Source organism: Diadema antillarum, unplaced genomic scaffold (assembly GCF_040938485.1).
Source record: "Diadema antillarum isolate AM-2024a unplaced genomic scaffold, OU_Dant_1.0 seq00000384_RagTag, whole genome shotgun sequence".
Classification (NCBI taxonomy): domain Eukaryota; kingdom Metazoa; phylum Echinodermata; class Echinoidea; order Diadematoida; family Diadematidae; genus Diadema; species Diadema antillarum.
This window is the reverse complement of record NW_027271382.1, coordinates 525866-551223: the sequence shown is the minus strand read 5'-3', so window position 1 is coordinate 551223 and position 25358 is coordinate 525866. Positions and strand designations below refer to the sequence as shown.

Here is a 25358-nt window from a genome sequence, read left to right as displayed (position 1 = left end):
CGCTGCCTAACTATGTACAAAACATCATTACCAAGAATAACTACCAATCACATTGGGCTACAGGGACAGTGCCTCACTCAGCCAAATATGTAAGCACTTCCCAGAAAATTCTGGAAAGGGTGAAATCATTCTAGATTGAGTGAGTTATAATGTATTTCCTCTTACATGCATGTACTGTGTAGTTACATTGTATACCACCTAGAAAATTCTCCACTGATCTGGTCAGCCTGTATGTACTATATCTATACCACATAGAATGTTCTCCATTAATCTGGTCCACCTGTGTACATACACATTAAACAGCCAGGCATACAGTACATCATACATTTACGTGTACATAACTACTAGTGTGTACATTTGTGACAACAGACAGAAATATTTCTTTTTATACAACACCTCAGAATGATGTCGAATTGTGATTGGCCAAGAACATGTCACATGACATTCAATAGAAAATACCTATCAAACTCATTGAGAGTGACAGCCATACAATAGGCCCCTGGCATGGGCCTATAGCACGGCTCGAAGGTACTATAGCACGGCTTCGCAGGGGGCTACTATTGCATGGCCGCTCACAGAGTTCTGTGTATATGTGGCTCACACCCGTTGCAAAGCGCAAGCAATTAAACTTGTACATTGTACGTGCTGGCCGGCTGCGCTGCGCTGCCGGTAAGTCTCACAGACCACCGTTAACGTGTACGCGCAGCTACTTTACCTAGCTAGTTGCATGTATTGCGGCCTTTATACATACTGCTGTGTTTTTACTTTTGACTCTGATCTGCTACGTACGTGGACCACAGTGATCCCAAAATCAAGACTTCATTTCAAGTAGAGAAACCGTAATTTGATTATTTTTTTGTGTTTTTATACAAAATCATTTTCGGAAATAGACAAAGTCTAGACCTACTACTAGATCTATCGACATCTCAGATCGGCCTAACAGTTTCAGGCCTAACTCGATCTAACGTTAGCGTAGAATGGGTATCAGACCCTGCGGAGTTTGTGATTCCTGTGACTGTGTGGTCGAATCATGACGACTGTTTGAAAGCAGTACACAGGGTGGTTTACAATTCTCTGCCTAATTGTTACATTTATTTTTGGGCCTTCCTGAGTTGGCGGTCACTAATTTAGTACTGTGATTGTGGACAAGGTGTTGTATAAAACGAATAATTTATGATTTTGTTCGTGCATTGGGGCACGTAATACCGCACTCGGCGCGAGATTCGCCACTGGTCTATTCAACGCGGCGCTACGCGCCTTGTTGAATAGACCAGTGGCTTATCTCGCGCCTCGTGCGATATTCGTGCCCTATGCACTCACAACTCATAAATTATTCGTATACTGTTTCCATATAGAAAGAGTCATCTCGTCTTCCATTTGCACGAAAAAAAAAGCCTCAGCATACAATGTACATGTCAATTTTCAGTGGTGACAGAAAGGTCATATAGGAATTGTGCACATAAGCTAACGACAACTGGCTTGTATATGGTTCACTCTATATGGGTCCAGGCTGATTTCTAATCACCTGTAGGGCACTGCCAGTATGTACTATTACCCAAGTAATGGCTGGTGCCCAGGCACTTATGTACACTGTACTTGGGCTATGCGGGATGTAGTGGCTTACTAGTATCCTTCTTTTGTAAGGATGTGGGTCCCAGGCATATAGGATTGTAAACTAATGATTAATGTTGAACCGCATCCATTATACCAAAATGTTCCGAATGTCTTATTGTAGCAAGCTGTTTATCGAGGATTTCAACTGACGTACTGGTGTCCCAAAATAGCACAATGCCGATCCCATTTCGTTTGCACGCAAAGAGATGAAGGTGCACGAGATTTCTGTATTCCAACATCGATTTCTCAAATTAAATGATATGGTGTATAGAATTACTTAGACGTGACTTGATTCTAATGCAGACACTATTTTACCCGACTTGTTTATATTATGTCGTTTTTATTGAATAGAAATTTACATTTCATGTAAATCATAGCTCATAAGTATCATTTTTGCAGAATTCCGTTTACGTTCTTTACTGTCAGATTAAAAACTATTATAAACATCGCTTGTGGGAACCAGAAAGCGTGACATGGCAACAACTTGTCGTTTCTTATAAATGTTGTTGTTTATTGCAATTTTTTCAAGAGGAACAGCTGAATTTGTTATAGCCCATAATTAAGTCTTCAAGGAAACGGTCAATTTATGAATTTGAATACATGCCTTACATTGCATCAGACTGGCCTATTGCCATACCAATAAATGTCACACATCTCCGCGTGCCCATATTATACAAAGAGTTAAAAGTACTGATTCGTAGTCGAGTTGTTATGTGCACTTGCCCAACAGCACACACGCAAAATGGTGATCACTTGCTGTCTCTTACAATCACTATACAACATAATCTTTCGCCATTTTTAGCTTTTTGTTTTATCGTAGATTATAAATCATCACAGTAGAGTGATGATACTTTGATACTGGTTTGATTTTTTTTTTTGGCGAGCTTGGGTTTGAGTTTAATTACGGATGATTGTTTCATTGTTTACGAGAGACAGAAGTATGATATTTAATCCATGATCCACGAGAAATGACCTGAAAGAAATCTATATATTTCTTTCTCTCAAATCAATGCTCTATAATTCCACGCTAAACCTTAAACTCCCAATGCTCAATGTTTTAGACATTGAGTATCCGACGTGCGATAGAATTTGTGATAACATGCACGCTAGATTCAGCGATACCCTGTGACACATTGAACACTTGATAAGTCTAAATTACACTTATATACAGCCTAAACAAATGCAAGTTGGTACAGTATACAGACGAAAAAGCTTACTCTGATACCCTTTAACAAAAAAAAAAACCCAACAAGAATGTCAATAACCTCTGTGGCGTGACAATTACAATTAGCAACTGTAGCAACTAACACAATTACGAAATTGTAAGGCTAACGCTAATAAATATGCCATTTTTCTTTTTCATTCCAGCCGATTCCTGATCTTACTTTCATGTACATGAAATACACCACACTTAGTTCTACATTGCCATGGAATGATAGAGTACTGCGCAAGAAGCGGAGTCAGTTATAACTTTTATGCAGCAGATGTCTAAAATTCATGCATTCTTTGTGCAAGTCTCTAACAAGGGATCATACCTTTCTAAGATATAACGTGAGACTTTGCACAAAATATGACGAATTGAAAATAAGCATTGCGTTGCGAATGGCAAGAACTGGCTGAAGGTAAGCTCGATTCATCTGAAAGGAGCGAAGATTGATAAAAGAAGCTTATGGTAATAAATATTAAACATACAACGCTAGCGTTATGTGATGAGCACCGATGTTCTTTCATAACTCTTGCAAGTCTGGGAATTAAGAGCAAAATTTTACACAGTGGACGATTAGATCATTGATATGAAACTAGCAATAAAAATATTCACCAGTTTATATAGATGATGATTTGAACTTTCAAGATCGTTTGCCACGAATGTGATGGTTTAAGACAGTCGAGTCATCACGGATAGTAAAAACAAGTCCTGAGGTCCAAATCTAGTGCCCGTGTAGGAGGCTGAGGCGTGTCGACAGAAAAATGTGACGCAGCGCTCATTTTTCTGCTACCCTTCTTGGCAGTAAAACTGTAAACACAATATTGTTAATAACAAAACTCATAACAAATATTTTCAGAGGTCAACATTGTGTCAATCATGAAAAAAAAAACACCCGACGTAGGGCCTACAAACAGCCCAGTCATTGCAGATTTGAGGACGGGCTGATTTTGCTACAACACGCATTTCCCATAGAACTTGCCCGAGTATAGGCCTACTCGGGACTCATCCTAAACTGGTTAAGAAAAATATTTCTTTATTGAAGGGGAAAGAAAATCGCGAATATATCGCACCAAGTGTTTGTTCAACTGGTAGAAATGTCACACAAATTGATCAGAAAAACAGACAGGGCAAAAAAACAGACAGGGCACAAAAAACAATGGCTTAAAGACATCTGCCCGTCAAATCGGCAGCTATCTTCAGTCTACTGCTGTGATGAGCGGGACACATCACAGAATCAGTTCCTCCTTTGGAGCGAGATTAATTGCCGCTAACTAGTAACCTGTCTCCGACATGTTTCGAGGCAGGGAAGTACATGGAGCCGCTGACGGTACCCGGCGCAGGACGTAGATCTCGCCGACTTCGTCCGCCGTCACGAATGTGGTGAAGGACTGATTGCACACGACGCGGGCCACACGACAGCTGAAGACGTACTTCTGGAGTTCACAGATGCGCCCCGCTGGATCTACGCGCCACCACTCGATGTAGCCATTATGCTGTGAACGAATGCACCAGAATCAGGAATAACACGGGACACGATTTCGCAAACCTCATTAGGTCGATTGCTACCTCCGATTACAGCGGTTACTATGACAACAGGAAGGCAAGAACCAATCTCCAGTGAGCACTGAGTCAGTGGTCATGGCAACTGCAGTACATTTAACTTACAAAGTGCAATTAACGATTGCAAAAGTTTATTACAAAGGGCATGTGCATACATAGATATACTTTTTTTTCTGATTTTCATTAACAACTAACACTTTACAAATTCTTTATTCAATGTATAAGCTGATGAAGAGAAGGAAACAAAAAGCATTGAAGAAAAGGAAAACAGGGAACGGGCATCAGTATGTTCGGCAGGAGCCAGAAGACGAAGGAATAGAAGAAACAGGAGAAAACAAAGATGACAACAAAGATGACAGACAGTGAAGAGCAATAACTGAATTCAACGCTGACTGTCAGCTGTGACCAATGACCCGAGATACCCTTTCCTCATTTCTCCGCATCGTTTGAATGTACAAATTGTACGTCATTATCATTTTTTTTTTTACTCATCATCTTTTGGTAATGACGCTTTTGGCAGTCCTACATGAATAACAAATTCATTAACCTCCTTCCATTTATTATACATTTCAGATGTACATAACCATTCTGACTGCTATCAATATTATACATAGTGCCAGGTAGGCCCTGTGTAAATATTACCATGTGGCCTAAATGGTACTTTTATTTCTAGCAAATATGAATATATAAAAGTACAAGTAACATGTGATCAATTTGAAAATGCTGGGAGAACATTCTCTAGAAGTACAAAAAAAAAGTGTGCCCTAAACATAAATGAGTGTGAAAGAAAGTAAAAAAAAAAGGGGGGAGGAAATAGAGACAGAGAGATGGGACACAGCAAAACAAAAACAAAACAAAAACATAACAAAACAAAATCGATATATATATATATATATATATATATATATATATATATATATAAACAAACAAACAAAACACCACTCACATAATACTTGACGGCCCCGGCTGTGACCAGCATCTTTCCGTCGGCCGAAAAGTGAAAATCCTCGACCTTGGCGTACGCCGTGCCTGTCCCCTCTACGCGCAGCGTCCGAGCGTCTCGTATCTTCAGATATACATACAAAGTGCACACAAAGCTCTAGGTCGTCACCGCATATATACATACAAACTGACCTACAGTCAACCTTGTGAAATATTAGCATCATTTTTTTTTTAATATCTGAAACAGCTAAAAGAAATAACAATTAACAACATTTCTTTCCTCTTCTCATACACTGTAAAAACATCGGTGTTAGATTTAACACCATGGGTGTTAAATCTAACACCGATCAAACTTCAATAGAGGACCACACCCACAGGTGTAGAAAATGCACTGTGATGGTGTTGAAAAAGTGTTCACCTGACACTTCGTGGTGTTAATTTGACACTGTACCTGGTGTTATTTTGACACTGTACTGGTGATAATTCAAAAGTGACACCACATGGTGTTCATTTGATATTTGTTGGTGTTGATATCAATGGTTTAACACCCGTCCAGCTTCAATAAGAGACCATACCAGCTGGTGTTACTGTGGTGTAAATTTATTTTCAAATTTTTCAAAAATCTAGTATCTTAATGTAAAATTCTTGATCGTCTTGTTTAAATTAAAAATCAACAAGAAGTGCAGTTACTGAGAAACTCTTCAAAAAACAGTTTTATATTTGGAAATGACACCCGGAGGTGTTAATTTAACACCATAAATGAGCACCGAAAATTTAACACCAGCTCGGTGTTCACTATTTAACACGGGACTTTTTGCAGTGTAGAAGACCACAAGAGAGGCACATTTCATTGATTGCTTGTTACATCTGTATTTGTATTTGTACTGCAGTATATGATTAAAACGTCAGTCCGGTTAAGTGTCGTATAATGTCAATTAGTGGTTCTAGTACCTCTGAAACAAAATGATTTATCAAAATGGAAATTGCTGACTTGATTTTCGTATCTTATTTTGTGTTTGCACTCCTCATACATGCAATAGGGTGACTATGCCACCAAAAATATAAAGGAGTACAATTTATCATGCACAATGATCCCGTGAAAATGAACACAAAAACAAGTTGACAATAAATGGACCCCTCCCCCCCCCCCCACAAAAAAAAAAAAAAAATGAGAACGAGCTTTGTATTCATTCAGTGTCGAAATCTTACAGACAAGGTACTTCCAGCTACAACAAGAAGACGGTCATCTGATGGTCTAAACGACAGCCCGGAGATCACCGATTTCATGCAGCCCTGAGCGACAGGTGTAAAAGAACACACATCGACTACCTGTGGGAGAAAAGGATACGTTAAACAAAAATACAGTTGTATTGTCAGATAGACCGGACATAAAGAGTTTTTATATCTTTAACACGTACGATAAATTCTGATTTGCAGCATATCAAAATTCACATTTCAAAAATTAATATAATATAGGGCCTACATGCACACAGTTATGTATATTACATACTCACATACTATAAAGTTATACATTATTTTCTCTCCAAATTTTATTATCTAGATAGATAGAGATGGAGAGCGAAGGCGAGAGAGAGAGAGAGAGAGAGAGAGAGAGGGGGGGGGGGGGGGAGTTGATGGAAGAGGATAGGTTGGCAATACTCCAAAATCCTCATGATGAAATAAACCTGAGCAGATTCGAAGTCTACACGATACTCTCTTCATAGGCCTTTAATACAATATTCGAATGACGCATTTAGGCAACACGGTGACCGAATGCAGCAAAGGCGCCGTCACTCACCGTCACAGAGTTGTCTCCAGCCACGGCCAGGAGCTTGTCGTCTGCGGAAAATGCGCAGCTGGTGACTCGAGAGGAATCAACTTCCAGAACCTTGGGGCTTCTGTCTTCCAACTTGACGCCAGACAGCTGAGAAAGAAGTGACATTTGTGGTAATGTTTCAGTCTTTACTGATCAATTTAAGTATTTACGTACTTAAACAGAGCAGCGATAATACAGTGCATTTCATCTATACGTAGAGCAGTTGTAATAAAAAAAATATGAGTAGTTAATATACATGAACCCTCATTTTTGGAACTGTAGCGAAAGTGTCCAATTTTTCTTTAAGACAATATTCTACATCCTTGATGCCATCAAAATGTTCTTTAGATTCTACAATATTAATGTTTTGTTCTTAAATTGACAATGACGTACAAAGAACAAGCAAAAACTAATTCTATTCCTACAAGTATTTTTTGAATGGGAAGAAAAGACATTAGCGTGTTTTTCATTACCATTGAGATAGAAAAAAAAAGATACTATGGAAAGGTGGAAAGAGATGATAAGAAATTGACATGACAGTATTAACCGTACATGGTAATAATGAAATAAGCAAAATAGCGATAGAAATTAAGGAAACAGCAAAATACTGAAGTATGACATGCATTTTCCTTTTCTATCATATGCAAATAGCACATACGCTGTATAGTCATATTCACATTACATTTGATAATTGATATCACATCAGAAACGTTGAATTTTCTTTCTTTTTTTAATGTTCGCTAAAGGAACGAAAATGAGGGGAGAAAACATTGTGTTCACATGATATCTTCATACAAACAGTAAAAAAAAATTATTTCCATCACAAATAACGGGACCACGATCATTTTCAGGGCTTAGCTGAAGCTATAGCACATATACAAGATAAACTAAAATTGCTTACAAAAAATAACATGACAGCATTCTTTGGGCAACCGACGGCAATCTTGGATTGGTCATGTGATAGGTCAGCTGACAGGCCCGCTACGAATGGCACGTGATAATTACTCACGGGAGCTGCTTTCTCTCGCAACCAGACCTAGGACATGCAAAAGACATTTCAAATACTTGTTAAAAATGGGTGCATGATAGTTCAACGAAACGCAAAAGTTTGCTCTCCGTTCAATTTCACTCTGAAAGTACAACATCAACGTATGTTGAAGTAAAACCGTAAAATTCACTTGTCAAATCATGTCTAGCATGTCAAAGACAAACACACCATAAATCAAATGAATTTCTCTGTGTTCATGACTACACTGACTGTGAAAATTGATGAACCATGAATACCGACTGAAGTAAATACAAAAGCAAAGTGGGACATGAAAATAATGCAAGATTGTCCGAATTACGGTTGAGAAGAATAGTTCTCACTTCTATTGCTATTGCGTTCCCGCTCGACACGGTAAGAAGATGATGGGCATTTCTTCCGATTAATCGGGCGAGGATGACTTTTTGCTGACTTGGATCTGCGCGGAATTCATGTCTTAATCCAGTTCGCGTTCCGAGACAGGATGGAAGCTTCGAAACCTGTTAAAAGAATACTGGATTACTATTTCACCTCTTGTTTTAAATTTGCATAAATAGATACATACGTTTGTGTTTTTTCTTAAAATGTTATACATATTCATACAAAGTACCCCACCCCCCCCCCCCCCCCAAAAAAAAAAAAAAAACCAAGGCAAATATTGCATTCATTGCATGATTTATGATTGTTACAATGTGTGACACGACGTGATTTTAATTGTTTCTGTTATTGTGCACAGCCGTACATTCATGACTCTTTCTTGGGTGTAGAATTCCCTGGTATATAATCTGAAAAGTACTCTCCATTTCATGAGGAAAACAATTAAAAAAATAAAGGGAAACAGCCTGCTTCGTCAACCAGTACTTCATGCCCTATATACACTAGATATGAGAAATCTTCAATCATCCAATTCGTTTTCATCTGCAGATCTACGTTGTATTCATGTTGTACAATACAACAAATAACGAGTAGGCCCTATGCATACTGGGCCTTATTGCATAGAAATTGAGATCAAACATAAGTTTTTAAAAAAGTCTCTGAATACACAATTCTGATTGGCTGACACACGGCTAAAATCTACTAGTAATTTATTGACTTATGCTTGATTAAATCGTTTTATGCAACAGCTAGGGCCCTGGTGTGTTAAAGCGTACGTGACCTAAATGATCATCCAGAGCTCTTTCCAGAAAATGCACAGTTTAAAGTTCAAAAATTTCCCCATTCTCACCTCAACTCCTCCCGTGGTACACGATATCATGTATCGACTGTCCACCGGTGCTATCGTGACGTTATCGATCGCCTCAAAGTTTTTGACCTTATACAGTGTTGTCGTCGTTGATTTGGCGAGTGCCTTATCTTGACAGGGATGTACTATCTTTGAGGGTAGTAGAAAAATAGCAAGAAATCGCCTTGGAGATTAAGAGCCAGAGTACCGAATACATATCATGAATAAAATATTTGCATATATCGACACAAATCATTATTACTATAAACATACAGAAGATTAACATATCATAATCGAGTTTTTCGTCAACATACTGGGGTGTAATTGAAATAGATTCTTGTCATTCCTCCATTTTAAGCAGACAAGTTGGCTTCCTATAGGGCCAATGAAGATCCCGTAGAAGAAACACCCCTTGTATTGTGTGAGATTGTGCAATATTCGGGTATTCTCCACTGCTTTGTTCGAACACTGATGTCTGCATTGCTAATTAAATTGACTTGCTTCATCTTACCACACATTTACCACTGCGGTCAATCTTGCGTCCAACGACACGCTCCAGATTTCCGTCGGCGCCGAACGATGCGTCGAAGACATTTCTGTCGATTCGAGGCCTCCGTCTCTCCTTCTCCAGCTTCCATACCTGTCATGAAGAAGAAAGCAAAAACGACACAACAATAAAAACAATCGGGAATGAGACGGGACCAGAGCATAAAAAACTCCAAAACATACAAACAAACAAGACAACAACAACAATAAATAAACAAACCAAACACTTTGTGCCCTTCTTTAGTGTATCGCGATTATTATTACATTATGCATTACAATAATTGCCTTCAACAAACCGTCCGAAGAGTCCTCCTAGAGGAAATGGTTTAACTATGCGCACTTAGCCTCTGCAACATTAAATATATACTAATAACTGCTAACCCTTTATCATCTTGTTTCATACAGCTAACCAGTATACGTCAGACAGTCAGTCTGTAAGTCAGTAAGTCAGTAAGCCAGTCACTCGCTCAGTCTTTCCGACAGTCAGTCAGTCATTCGAGCATCCAGTCAATCAGTCATCAAGTCAGACAGTCAGACAGTTGGTCAGTCACTCAGGCAGACAGTCAATCAGTCAGTCATCCAATCAGTTAGTCAGCCAGACAGCCAAGCAGATAGTCAATCAGTCAGTCAGACGGACAGATAGTCAATCAGTCAGCCAGTCAGCCAGTCAGTCAGTCAGTCAATAAGCCATCAAGCCAGCCAGTCAGACAGTTGGTCAGTTAGTCAGGCAGACAGCCAGGCAGATAGTCAATCAGTCAGTCATCCAATCAATCAATCAGTTTCAGTCAGCCAGACAGACAGTTAGTCAGTCAGCCAGGCAGTCAGTCAGTCAGTCAGTCAATAAGTCATCAAATCATCAAGTCATCAAGTCAGACAGTTGGTCAGTCAGGCAGTCAATCAGTCAGTCATCCAGTCAATTAATCAGTTAGCCAGTCAGACAGATAGTTAGTCAGTCAGTCAGCCAGTCAATGAGTCATCAAGTCAGTCAGACAGTTGGTCAGTCATTCAGGCAGACAGTTAATCAGTAATCCAGTCTATCAATCAGTCAGTCAGTCAGACAGACAGACAGACAGACAGACAGTCTGTCAGTCAATCAGTTAGTCATCGAGCAGTCCGTAATCCAGTCAAGTAGGCAATCACGTAGTCAATCAGCCAGTCAGTCAGCCAGCCAGTCAGTCATCCAGTCAGTTAGTCTGTCAGCTATCTAGTCAGTGAGATTCCATGTAAGCATATGCTACTTACGAGAATTAAGCCGCAGTCTTGGTTAGTCACCAGAAAGATTCCCCCTTCGGTCCATGACAACCACATGTTGATGACATCACGATAAACGCCTCCTACGTTCAGTTGACAGTGCATCGTTAGCTTCCACTCCCTCCATGCACTTTGGCCAAGCCTCAAAATCTGAAAAACAAATAAGCAAGCAGAGAAACCGGAAGATGCTCAACTTTGTAATCATTAGAGCACTTGAACAAAGATTCCCCTCCTCCTTTATCTTTTCCACCTCAACGTAAGCAACAGATAACAAGATCGATCATCAAGGATTTGTCAACTCTAAAATTTTTTAACTCTATCTCTAACGACATTGTAGGAATGAGTGGTGTTGCATCGATCGATCGATAGATTTACTTATTTATCTTCTCTTTTAGTGAATCGTTTATCTATGTAGTTATGTATTTTAATGTCCATTGCCTAATTTGGCAAGATATATCAAGAAAAACGTTACAAGTTAACTACATATTTACATAAGCATCCAATAACATAAAGAAAAAGACGAAATGTATAGTTTTCACCGGACAACGGAAATCAAAATAAATGCAAAAACTATGACGTACAGCTGTAAAAATAAACTACATTAAAACACAATAAAATAATGATCTTTATACTGCTTTTCACATTAACGGCTAAGTAGGCTGAAAAGCGGAAAGGTTGGATTTATTCATAAAGGTTATGACACAGTACAAAGCAATGTATAGACAGCTCTAAGTGATATCCCTTTTGTTTTGAATGATTCCACTTCAATTTTAAATGAGGTCGGAACATAAATGCGTGCATAGGATGTATTTACCCATGCATGCGTACATGAATGAATATCTGCATGAGTGTAATAAACGATCTTTGGAGACTGACGTCATCTTACAGTGATGTGCCCCGTGTTTCTCTTCACTGCAATGAAGTGTCCTCGACTTCCTCCGTGTGAGCATGAGACGGCGTCGTAGGTGGCGTGTTCTTCCCTGGTCCATCGACACACTGGGCGACCTTTGGAGTTGAACACTTGCAGACGGTGCGAGACGAGGGTGACGATCAGCCCGTTTCTCAGGTACGAACATCCGCAGAGGTCGACCGCGTGGGTAATGCTGATCATTTCGCAGCCCTCTCTGACGTTGTATATCTAAAAAACACAAAAGAAGAAGGGAAGAACCCCGAGTATAAAACCATTACGTTAACGAAAATGGGAGAAAAACGCGACAGAGAAGGGAGAAAGGGTGAGAAGTGATGGACCGTTTCAGACAAGAAGGAAGATTCAAGATCTCTGCATATAATTGAAATTATTCGATAGCTTTCATTTATCATGTCTTTCCGAACAACTTGTAGTCATCAAGTGTCTTCAGAAAGTTATGTCTAGGAATCCAGTATATTAAGTGAGGAAAAATTAGGAACAATGGTATTCTTCAAATTGTTCATTTCTCACTTCTTCTCAACACCAGACTAAACACCACACGCCACGAATCCATGGTCACACTGAAGCGCATACGTTGAGATTATGGCAGACAACCAAAATGATAGATTGACTTAATAACGATCGTACAGTTGACCGGTGGATAAAAGACGGCGTTCCCATCTTTCTAATCAATATCTTTGATATGAAAAGTTGGTGGTTTTTTTTCGGACAAACGAGGGTACAGTGACAAATAAACCCCAAATTCTCCTCGTACAATGAACAGTCAACTGTACCTTTACAGTGTCATCGCTAGCCGCACACGTCAGCACAGTGCCCTCAACGTCACACGAAGAACATGAAAGGATGGCAGTCTTGTGTGCTTGGAACGAGTGTTCCAAACACCGTGCTAAACTCCAGACCTGTAACGATAAAGAACAAAGAAACAAAAGTCTGTTTGTCTTTGTATCCTTCATATATACTTTATGTTGTACAGTCTCGGGACTATCTGGTCGCGAAACCTTTTTTTTCTCTCTTTATTTCTGGTTAGAGTATTAGTAGGTTGTATGTGTTGGTTTGCTGAATTTGTGTTTTGTTTGTTTGGTATGTTTTGTTGTTTTGTTTGTATATCTGTTTGATTGTTTTGGAAGTTTAAAAACGTTTATCAAAGCAAAAACAGCCCCCAAAGAGGAGCAAAAATGATTGAAAACATACATTAGTAGAGACTCTGATGTCTTCAAAACATAGATCGTCTGTAATCAGACTGTTGATTACGTGACCAAATACACACGCACCTTCAAGCAGCCAGTAACATCGGCAGTGACGAGTTTGCAGACATCGTCGCAGCGGACGAAGCAGCATCTAACCACGGCCGAGGCTCCGTGGTCGATGGCCTTCTCGGTCAAGCATGGTAGCTGACGGTCCGTCTGGCTGAAATCCCACACCGTGACCCCTTTCAGACTGGAGCAGGTCGCCAGCCGTGACCCGTCATGGCTGATGCTCACATCCGTGACGTTTTCCGGGTGTCCGTGTATCAGCGTATGCACTTTGCCTTCTATGATGTCGGTGATCTGCCGTAAAGGATGGCGAATATTATTACTTCAATGTAAAATAGTAATTATTTGGTCAGTGTAAGCAGTATTTCTTTAACCATGCAGACTCGATCTGTCAATGTATCTCAAGCATTGTCAGGTGTGTACCCAGTTTTACCTTTACGTAAGGGCGGACATGGCAGGTAAAACATCTTTGGCAAGGATGAAAGCCTATACCGCAACAAGTAATATTCGTACCAATAATCTTCTGTTTAACTCTCTGTGTGCTTTGAGTGCTAATTGGTAGAGAAAACCCCATAGCATTGTACACACTGTCCAAAGTCTTTGACGTAGAGAGGGTTAAAGGGGATGGCTAGTAACTGATCAGTGGGAATCAGTGGGAATGCTGAGGGATGATTGTTCCAATCCTTGTGGGATTCATTTAAGAGTACATTACATATCTATTCTTGTGTGAAAGTTATTTGCTTCAGAATGGTCTCATATTCAAGTAATGTGCAGTTTAATGCTTCCAGGTAAGCGTCCCTGGTCAGTGACGGGGTATTAATCTGCACATTTCTTGAATATGAGACCGTTCTGAAGCAAATAATATTCACACAACAGTAAATATCGATACGATAAATATCTTAAGATGAACTAATTTTGCAACTTTAGTATGTTTTGTGAAAGTCTTCATCGTTTGACCATTGCAACTCGGAAGCGATTTGATACAAATAGTACATTCCCTACTCTTTGAATTTTATTTCAACAACTGAAATTTATAGAAATGATGGAGGGGGGGGGGGGTGGGGAGGGGGAGATAATAAAATGTCCTTCTCACCTGCACTTGTCCACCGTATCCCGCTGTAACGATCTCACGCCCGTTTGGGAGAAGCTTGGCACACGTGGCATACTTGCCAGAAGGCCTGTGCGTTACGCTGAATACAGTTGGACGCCTGTCAGCGCTGCGATGGGAAAGTAGAGTTTGATTTGGACGCAGAAGAAAGGAACGTAAGAACGGTTTCCTAGGCAACACATCTGCATCATCAGAGCTGATATTTGATTTGATTTGATTTGATTTATTCATTCTCTGTATGGCATCATTTACGATTCTTTTTTTATCAATATAATCAAACATAATATAGGTTTTCCCGGTCAATTTCATACTTTTGTCATTCAAGTTCCTATTCCGAGCATTCAATTTCACACATTCTACGCTCGCAGCACTGAATCAGCAATCAAATTCAAAATCCGGTCATTCGAATTCACTATCCGAGCATTCAAATTCTCTATCGGAGCATTCCAATTCACTATCGGAACATTCAAATTCACTATCGGAGCATTCAAATTTAAGAGAGGAGCACGCATTTCATCAATGAGCATTCAAATTCATGTCAAGCTGGCGACGGAATCTCGTCGGTCATTCAAATTCGTAAATAGGCAACCATGTTCCAAATAACTGCATTCAATTTAAAAGAAGCCCTGAATTTAGTTAGTTTGGGGCCGTGTATGCATGTGTTTCTCAGTTGGCTTTGAATATATTGGGATTTATGATGATTATTTATTTTGCAGTAGACGTCCACCTGTTAATTGACAATTTTGAACTCGCGCTTAGCAAATAGGAATATACAGGCACATGTCCCTCGGATTGGACATGTGAAATGGAGGTCCTACGTGTAAGAGAGTCACCACTCATGCACGTAAAAGATCCCACTTCATTTATTCATCGCAAAGAGCAGAACATCTAACTGGACCCCATATGGAAGACCAGCTTTTGCAGCTGAATATGGGTTATCCAACCATCTTCTTTGATAGAAAATGAAACAAACGAAAAAAAAATTAGGCACTGTATAGGCCTACAGACGAGCATAATACGGAGGGTGGGTTGACACTTTCGAGGAAAAAAAAAACATAATTTCGACTATATTGAAACTGATACATGAACATTTTATACGTGTCGTTTGTTGTGTATTGCTGTCTTATTGATTTACTTTTGCCAGACTATGTGAGATCATTGTGTGTCAGTTTGTCTTAAATTGATGAATTGTCATTATGTGGTTGGTGTTGGGGCGTTGTCCGCATGGAATATCATCAAGGAATATGATTACTAGTCGTTGTGTTGTTTTTATGCACTGCTAAATGGACATTGCAATTTGAAATTTATTGAGATGAAAAACAAAGAATACATGAACAGCGAACAATGTAGAACATGTAAAAATCCTAATTACACTATATGCAAGCATTCATTGGTTGTGTTAGCCCTTTTTCCTTTCTTAAAAGTCTACTCCATTTTCCTCGTTAAATTGATTGCACGAAGTAGGAACTTGATCGCCTAAAAATGAATTTGAACGCTCCAAACAAGCTCATTGGGACTATCACGTGACTATCGCATGAATTTGAATGCACGAGTAGGAAAGTCGGTGCTCGCATTTTGAAATTGAATGCCCAATCGTGAATTTGATTTCACGAAAACGAAATAGAACGCTCATAAATGAAATTGATCGCTCGGATTCTGAATTTGAATGCCCGAATATTTTTGCGTGCGTGCGCTGCGTGAATTTTAGCTACTTTCTACAATTTCAACAATTTTCATTACACATACATCTGTGACATAAGTATAGTACATGTGTTATGAATTACCACACAGAACGGTCGCCAATAATAACCTATAAGCTTGACCCTTTGGCAACCGATGATACAATACGTTAATGCAATAAGAGAAAGGGGGTCCAACATGATGCTCGTGGATAAGAGGGTGACATCTGATGATCATTATGATGTTTTTCTTACGATTCTTTTGATGGTCCTTGTACCTCACCTATATATCCTTTAAACTTGCGTTGCAGAATTACACCAAAGGTATGCCACGTATACCTGGATTGTTCAATGCGTCCACTGTCATGAGCGTCAGAGAAAAGTTAAAATCCAGCGTCGCGTTATCTTTTCACGAAGATAGCGCATCTCAGCATTGATCGTTCGTATTGTCTTACCTGTTTCTGTAAGTCTGGAAACTTCCCAGTATGCATTACGGATTTGCGGCTATTCTTCGCTCATGATAGTTTTACTATCATATCTCACACAGTTTTATAATTAATGGTCATTAGAGGACCTACATACCCGTAGTATCACATGACTGCACCAATTAAACTGGAGTAAACCAGGAAAAATGTGAATGATACAGCTTGCGGTTGGTGTGTTTGAGCTCATTTACGAAATCTACCCAGTCTGACAGTCTGAGGCTGTGCACGCTTTCCCTCAAATAGGAAGGGACTATTTTACAGAAACTGAACTTGTGTTCCATGCTAGTCCTGCATTTCAACTTACATGTCGGTGACGAAGAAGCACTCTTGTGAAGACTGGGCTGACGTCAGAGCTTTCTGGAACACTGGCGAAGACTTTGGTAGGCAGAGACTGGTCTGAATCATATCACTCCGGCATGACTTGAATCGGTTAAACGGCATCAACGCTCTGAACTCGTTGCACATCCGGGCACTCTGTGTGTGTGTGTGTGCGCGCGCGGGGGCAGATTAAATTAGATTTTTTATTTGTTTGTTTTTTTTTTTTTTTGCTTTCTTCTAAATACTGTAATGACATTCACTACATTGGACAGAAAATGAGCGTACTGGTAGGAGAGGTTTTCTTCAACACGAGCACAGGAAAAGGCGAAAGGTGTAAGTATTGAGAACTTTTTCAAGTTTATGTAAAAGATGTTGCTCAACAGAACTAATCACTGATCTCAGCTCAGGGCAAGAGAAACGTTTGGGTTTCTGAGCTCAAATATCTGCGTTCAATTCATCCATTGATTAAAGCAGTCACGACGACTGGAAAATTTAGCATTTAAAAATGAAGGCCCGTTCGTCCATCTTTGAAAGCCAGATGTTAGTCGTCTTTTGAAACGACGTCTCTATATGTATGAATTTTGTGTTAAAGAAGTATAATGACAATAAATAATGGTGTCTACTGAAACTGACGTTTTCGATCATCGCTGTATATCAGTATTATAAGCACAGAGGACTTACATTGACAAATAACCAATAAACGGGAAACTAGTTAGTGTTCTCTCCCTCGACCTTTGTGATTAGATTCCCGATATAGGAGTTGAAAAGCGTCTATGAGCTCTTTGTTACCTTTGATAAGTATTACTTATCGTGCACATTTGAAAAAAAAAGAGAAGAAAATCGTCTGCTTTTCTTTTCTCAAAATCTTTAAAAAAAATGATCTTGATATAACTCACAGAGAAAAACAAAACAAAACCCTAAGACCCAAACCTTTGTCACGTCTTTCCTCTCTGACACAAGATAGTTGTAGACAAGGTCATGAAGTCGGTAAGTCTGACACCTGTCCTCAGACTGGCAACCTAATATCGCTAGATGGCGCTGCGTCAGTACTCTCATCCTGTCTTCGATTTCTTCTCGACAACAGCCCTCCAGCATGCCCAGGATCTAACATTTGTGTTGATTAAACAAGAAAAAGAAAGAAAGAAAGAAAAAGAGAAAAAGGCTGCATTAGACAGGAAGTCATTGTTTCATGCTGACATCAAAACTACTTCTCTTTTAAAAAGTTAAGTTTATTGAGGGAAAAGACACCATCTGAGTGTTGCTCTACGTTATGAGAGATTAAGTATGGTGTTCAAACGCTGGAATACAGTCTGTATAGACTTTTAGGAGTAAAATGCGCTGATGACATTAATGATAAGACCACGGAGACAAATTTTACCACCGAGGCTGATTACAGGGTCAACCTTTACCAAGAAGCAGCGCACAGTATAACACAGACGCACAGTAAAGCATACTCCATCAGTTACACCATATACGAGCTTCTCAGCCAATGAGAGCCACGCATATAAAGACCAGCGTCCAGTTTCTCAGTTGCGATCAGTTCAAATCTAATGAGCAGAAGAGGGAAGAAGAGATATTCTGCGAGTTTTTCCGGGAGTCAATCTTTACCTTCTCTGCATGGAATGCCTCATTTTTAGCTCCTATTCTCATGGTCGGGTATACGTCACTTCCGGTATAGCTGAAGTGAAAACAAACAGCTCGTCTGTACATTACAATGTGCGGAGCTGGAGTGTGAATCGGCATGAATGTTGTGCATGCACCATCATATACAGTGGTGATATCTACGGGTGATACAGACGACGCATCGTCGGCGTTTAGAATCCTCGATTTATATCATCCTCTTACGTAATTTATGAATAACACGTCTTGTGGTCATCAGAAATGTAAAGATGAACCCTATCGGAATTTCACGGTCAATTACATGGAAGAAAAGCAGATAAGGGCGGTGAGTTGGCTCAGTCGGTAGCGCGTCTGCCTAACGATCCTAAGCACCCGGGTTCGAACCCGAGTCTGGACTGAGCAATGTTGTGTGTAATCATACCGTCCCCTCTAGCAAGAGGCAAAACACTCTGTCCCTCGGATAGAACATAAAATGGAGGTCTGTGGAGCCGGGAAATGTGCAAACGCCGGGAAATGTGCAAACGCCTGGAAATGTGCAAACGTCTCGCCGGGAAATGTGCAAACGCCGGGAAATGTGCAAACGTCTTGCCGGGTAATGTGCAAATCTCTAAATTTCATCAACGGGAAATGTGCAAATGATCAATTTTGCCGGGAAATGTGCAAAACGTCGCCGGGAAATGTGCAAATCATTCATTTCACCTATATTATGTAGAGATGGAAGAGAAACTCTCAATCAAAGCTGCGCACGAACCATTACCATCTTTACCACCTGTCTTAGCGACCATCTGTCTTTTTATGCCTCGGCCACGAAGTGGTGCCGGAGGCATTATGTTTTCGGGTTGTCCGTCCGTCCGTACGTACGTCCGTCCGCTTTCGTTTACGCGATAACTTGAGTAATATTGACTGGAATTTTACCAAACTTGGTCCAAGTATAAAGTATGATGGGGCAATTATTTGATAAGATTTTGGGTGAAATCTGCCTAAGATCAGAGGTCAAAGGTCAAGGTCAAATCATGAAATTGTATCCGTTTACGCGATAACTTGACTCAAGACTGGATCGAGCAAATCTCACCAAACTTTGTCGGAGGATGATGTATGATGGGGCAATTACTTGATAGGTTTTCTAGTGAAATCGGACAGAGGTCAAAGGTCAAAGATCAAGGTCAAATCTTAAAATTTATCTGTTTACGTGATAACTCAAAACTGGATGCAGCAGCTTTCACCAAACTTGGTCCAAGGATGATGTATGATGGGACAATTAGTTGAGTAGATTTTAGTGACATTGGCAAGAGGTCAAAGGTCAAAAGGTCAAGGTCGAATGGTATAAATGTTGCTATTTCCCCCATATCTATGCAATGCCCAAAGGTATTTTCTTGAAACTTAGTGTAAACATGCGCTACTGCGTAAAGATTCTCCAAAGAGAGTTTCATGTCATAAGGTCAAAGGTCAAAAGGTCAAAGATTAGGTGAAAATGTTGCAATATCACTTTTCTCGCAAATGGTTCAATGTATCTTCATGGAACTTGGTGCATACGCATGTACTGACTGGCAGGGATTATCTAGGGAATTCAGGGGTCGTGGGTCAATAGTCAAGGGGGTCAAAGGTCAAGGTCAACGCCTCAAAATTATACTATTTCCCTTATATACTAGTATATGCAATGCTTGCATTATTAGTTTTAAAACTTAATATATACGTGCATTACCTGATGGAGATTCTCCGGGAAATTTCCAGCCAGAAGGTCAAAGGTCAAAGGTTAAGGATCAAGGGCCAGGTTTCAATGCCCCCCCCAAAAAAAAAACAAAAAAAAACAAAAAAAAACAAAAAAACAACGACTATTTTGTACTGTAATTACATTCTTTTTTCATACCTTGGAAATTACTCAATGCATAAGGGGCCGTCAGAAGTCAAGTAAAAATTCTCAATTCCCTAAATATGTGTACCTGCACTCTTAGACAATTATAGCAAACCCAGTTTAAGGAAAGTGAACATTCAAGATATTTCTGACAAACCTGTCATTTCAGTATTTTGCCAGTTATGTGAAACTGTCATCACACATTGTGAAGACATTGTACTATACACCTATTGGGAGAATCATGCATTATGGCGGAGGCATCAGTCGCCATAGCGACATTTCTAGTTTTTTATTACATTTTCAGCATTTTCTTGCAAACCCTACAACGATTTTTCACCAGATCTGGCAGATAGCATCTTAATGGTGATATGTTCGTAATTTGTCAAAATGAGCCCTCCCCCCCCCCCCCCCGACACCAGCCCTAAGGAGGGGGGGGGGAGAGTTGAAGCCTCAGAGTCCCTATACCATGTATATAAACGCTTGATTTTTTTTCTTCATCTGTCGAACCGAAAAAGAAAGGGCTAAGTTAGTGCTATGAAGACATTAATGACTAAAATTTCATGTTTGATTTTGGCGGACCCAGGGGTGCCCTGATCGGGGGTGAGCTCATTTTACCATATAAGACCATATGACCGTAAAGATGGTATCTGCCATCTGCCAAGTTTGGTGAAAATCCTTCTTGGGATTTATCAAGAAAATGCAGTAAATGTGGACAATCCCCCTCCTCTCCATCACTTCCCCTCCCCCACCCCAAATCAGGGCACCCCTGGATCTGCCATAATCAAGCATGAAATTTCAGTCATACAAGGCACTAACTTAGCTCTATCTTTTTTTTTTTTGTTCGACAGAAAAAGATTTGTAAAAATCCAGAGTTTAGGGACTCTGAGGCTTCAACTCCCCCCCCCCCCCCCTTTTCGGCCGGGGGGTGGGGGGAGGATTGGGGGCTAATTTCAATTCATAAAGATCATATCACCGTAATGAGGCTATCTGACAAGTTTCGTGAAAATCTGACAATGTAGAAAATCCCTCTCCTCCCCTCACCCCCTCCCCCGCGATCCGGACACCCCTGGATCCGTCATAATCAAACATTAATGTCTTCATAGCACTAGTTTAGGGACTCTGAGGCTTCAATTTGAAGACTCCTCCCCACTTATGGCCCCGTGCCCTGCATCCCTGGATCTGCCATTAAACGTGAACTCCTGTCATCAATATCTTTAACCCTAAAAGGGCCGGAGGGGGGCACCCCCCCCCCTCGACGTTTCGCGCTGTAAATCTGTAACGCGAGAAGACCTCGTCGCGAGGCTTCTTGACTTTCTTTGTTCAAGTCTCGCGCAACTTTTGAGACCAAATTTGCAACGTCCGCGCATACTTTTGCGAAGCCACGCCCATTTTTGTAACGGAATGTCGCCTCAAAACGGGCACAATTTTGTGATTTTGTGTACATTTCCTATGGAAAACAATGTTCTGTTATGAAAGTCATAAAAACCTGATTATTTTTACAATTAATCACTTTCATTTATTAATTTTGTGCTAGTTATGGTAGAAGAGTGGTCAGTGACAATTTCCAATGAAAAAACAAAGAAAAAAACAAAAGTTTAAAAACAAGGAAATACATAAGAAATTCTGAAAACAATGAAATACATAAGAATTGAAATGAGTTTTGGAAGTTTTTGTGATGTACAATTGTTGAATATGCAAAAACAGATTTACAGATCAAAAATTAGACTCTCAATGCTTTTAATTAGGCTAAAATATCATCTTGAGCTTAATTTGCATAATCAATTAATTAAAATTAGAAATTGATTGTTTCAAAAAATCTTATGACACAATCTTGTAGATTATGACGTGGGTCTCACGCATGCAAATTTCATCGCGATCGCACCACCAATGGCCGAGATCTCATGGTGGGGGGGGGGGGGGCGGAATCCATTCCCCCCCCCCCCCCCGGTCTCAGCATAGCCAAAAAATCCCGGCCCCTCTAGGGTTAAAGAACCATCCTAGCTCATTCTTATTTGGTTATATAATACAAGAAGAATTTCGATAATACCGTAGTTCTGGGACTTAATTGAGCCCCCCTCCCCTTTTTCGGGGGGGGGGGGGGGGGGGTCTACTATATAAACAAATTGAGATCCCATCGCCATAATCGTGCTACCTGCCAATTTTGTTGAAAATCTGTCAAGGATTTCATTAAGAAAATCTAAATGGTGGAAGTTCATGGACAGTTTTGATATGGAGTTTATCTACTATCTTTGTACACAATATCACTAAAGTAAATGATTTGCACATTTCCCGGCGACGTTTTGCACATTTCCCGGCAAAATTGAACTTTTGCACATTTACCGGCGTCATGTTTGCACATTTCCCGTTGATGAAATTTGCACATTTCCCGGCGAGAAGTTTGCACATTTCCCGGCGTTTGCACATTTCCTGGCAAGACGTTTGCACATTTCCCGGCGTTTGCACATTTCCCGGCGAGACGTTTGCACAATTCCCGGCGTTTGCACATTTCCCGGCGTTTGCACATTTCCCGGCTCCACAAGGTCCCGTGTATGAGTCACAACTCAAGCACGTAAAAGATCCCGCTTCATTCATTCATCCCAAAGAGCAGGGTGTTTAACCCGGTGAAGTGGTCCCACCTCACATCCATCTGGACCCCATGGAAGACCTGCTTAGTGTAGCTGAATATGTGCTATCCAGCCATCTTCTCAGATGGAAATGAACAAACAAACAATTTCTATCGTGGGTTTGTCTTTCACTCCAGCCACAGCTAAATACCGGGATGTGCGACCACGAGAACACAGACTTTATTTACCTTTGAGGACAGCACCGCGCCTTGATCAAAGACAACGAAGCAGGAGAAGGTGCTGAGGAGTGCATCCCGGGATGCAGACACGGGTAGCTCCTGGACGCTGAGGTGGATGGCATCCCGGACATTTGACAGGTTTTTTAGGTTTCCCTCCTTGAGTTGGCGAACGTAGTACTCCCACCGCTGCCCGAAGTCCCTCAGGAGCCCGCCGATCAGCGAAACAACAAGAGGACAGCCGCTGCTGAGATGGTGGATGCGGGCCGCCTCCGGAGGGAGATCGGCCTGAGGAGTCTCGGACAGGCGAGATAGAGCTCGAAGCGACTGTTCCTCCGTGAAACCTTCGGAGAGCACCAGCTCCTCCTTGGGGCCTCCAAATAAAATGATAAAATAGTATGATTTTATCGTATAAAAGCAATGCAACCTATAGAACAGGAAAGCTGTATTCCCCCACCGTCATGACCATGAAACTAAAGGTCACATGCCCATTGAATCTGATATTTTTGTGATTTGGTTTGGTTTTCAACGAAATTGCGCAATTGATTGTTGTTATCACCATGGCGCGATAGATATCAAATCGGAGCTGACATACAATGCCTATGATTTGAACGCTGAATTGCAATGATCAGTACAGGAAGTGCAGTATACATTGTATATCAAGGATTTAAAAAAAAAAATCAAACAAAATGAATTTGCCAGACAAAGAGATTCAATGATGTTTTTTTTTTTATTCAATCTTCGTGTTATGCTAACTTTACAAATAAGAGTTGAAACAGATTGTTTTTTCAGTCGCAGTGTTAAGAATCCTAATTCACATTTCAAAAGGCCAACAGAGCATGGATGTTTGGGATAATAATTTTGGCCTACCAGTCACGCACGAATGGACGCCCGCGTCCTGTGTTGTTATGACAACCGTACACCGTACGTCAAATGCTTGGAGGACAGCTGGCTCCCACACGTCATCCAGAATTAAGACAGTTCTGATCGAAACAACAAAATGAAGAAAGTTTCAGCCTCTCATATATCAGTCCTTATACGAGTCCTTATGAATATTCAAATGAGTGAATTAAAGACGTCATACCCTTACAATTTTACATGTATGTTATATGCGAAATTCGGAAAATTGTTATTATTAGCTAATTCAAGGAAAAGCATGTTTTCATACCAAGATATATCAGAGTTAACATTTTTGTGTGTTTTTTTTTTTGGTGGTTTTAAGACGAGTTTTATATTCCATTACAGCTGAAATATGAGATTTTTGTAATTTCTGTATACGAACAAATATATGAATGAATGAGAAATTATGACAGCATGACATTCCCAACTTTATTTAAATATTCCTAAGGACTGTTCAAGATTTTTTTTTTCAATTCAACACGATAACACACAAAACAGAGTCATCTGCTGGCTGGCCCTATTCCTCTCACGGGAATGTTACTGTCAATACCTTAATCTTAGTTTTTGGCACATAAATTTCCCTTGAAATTTTGCATTGTTAAATGCAAACCAGCATTTGAGATATTCATAGGGTATGCAAAAACACATCTCTACACACACACACACACACACACACACACACACACACACACACACACACACACACACAATCACTCCTTCATTAATATGTTTTAAAACTACACAATTTATTTGTGATGTAGGCCCTATATTCCTACATGGCATGTGTGTTCGGTGGTCACAAAGTTCCAGAGCCTGAAAGTCCTACTTAAAAGCATTCGCTTTTACTTATTTACCTGGGTCTTTGCTCGATGATTAGTTTCTTGAGGTAGTTTTTCCATTGCTCCAGCGTCTTTGGAGGGGAGGGTCTCATGAGCAGACTGTCGTCCAAACTCCTGCAGAGCGTCTCAATTCTCTCCGTAATCTCAGCCTTCTGCTTGACTGCGGCACCCACAGCCATCCAGAACACTCCATTGGGGTAACATTCTGGAGGGGGGGGGGTGGGGGTTGGGAGGGGGAGGGGTAGATAGAACGCGATATGATAAACTTAGCAAACAGGTGCATTGTATTATTTGTTTCCCGTGACAATTCTTGCAAACAACAACAACAGCATATAGTCGAGGGTGGAATGAATACAAACGTGACAAGATTTATCTATTCCGACATTTGGTGTTT

At 40.3% G+C, this 25358-nt stretch overlaps 1 protein-coding gene across 1 annotated transcript; it reads right to left on the bottom strand.

The window, feature by feature from the left end:
- Positions 1 to 1314: 1314 nt before the first annotated feature.
- Positions 1315 to 25143, bottom strand: LOC139731769 (uncharacterized). Its single transcript, XM_071642649.1, has 18 exons — positions 24980 to 25143; positions 24096 to 24208; positions 23238 to 23599; positions 17884 to 18057; positions 16940 to 17109; positions 14457 to 14580; positions 13382 to 13657; positions 12884 to 13009; positions 12069 to 12320; positions 11174 to 11332; positions 9897 to 10025; positions 9389 to 9535; positions 8508 to 8663; positions 8041 to 8175; positions 7122 to 7247; positions 6533 to 6652; positions 5328 to 5447; positions 1315 to 4314 (listed from the first exon to the last, which is right to left on the bottom strand). The coding sequence occupies exons 1-18, from the start codon at positions 25141 to 25143 to the stop codon at positions 4093 to 4095; spliced, it is 3075 nt and encodes a 1024-aa protein (XP_071498750.1). The 3' UTR covers positions 1315 to 4092.
- Between the last annotated feature and the right edge of the window lie 215 nt (positions 25144 to 25358).

What these genes read in the sequence shown, in the direction of transcription:
- LOC139731769 (XM_071642649.1), bottom strand. Translation starts at nt 25,143, where the DNA reads ATGGCTGTGGGTGCCGCAGTCAAGCAGAAGGCTGAGATTACGGAGAGA. An exon ending in TGCTTCTTCGTCACCGACAT is followed by an intron (nt 14,581 to 16,939) that starts GTAAGTTGAAAT and finishes TTCCCATCGCAG; the next exon opens with CGCTGACAGGCGTCCAACTG. An exon ending in GAAACACGGGGCACATCACT is followed by an intron (nt 11,333 to 12,068) that starts GTAAGATGACGT and finishes TTTGTTTTTCAG; the next exon opens with ATTTTGAGGCTTGGCCAAAG.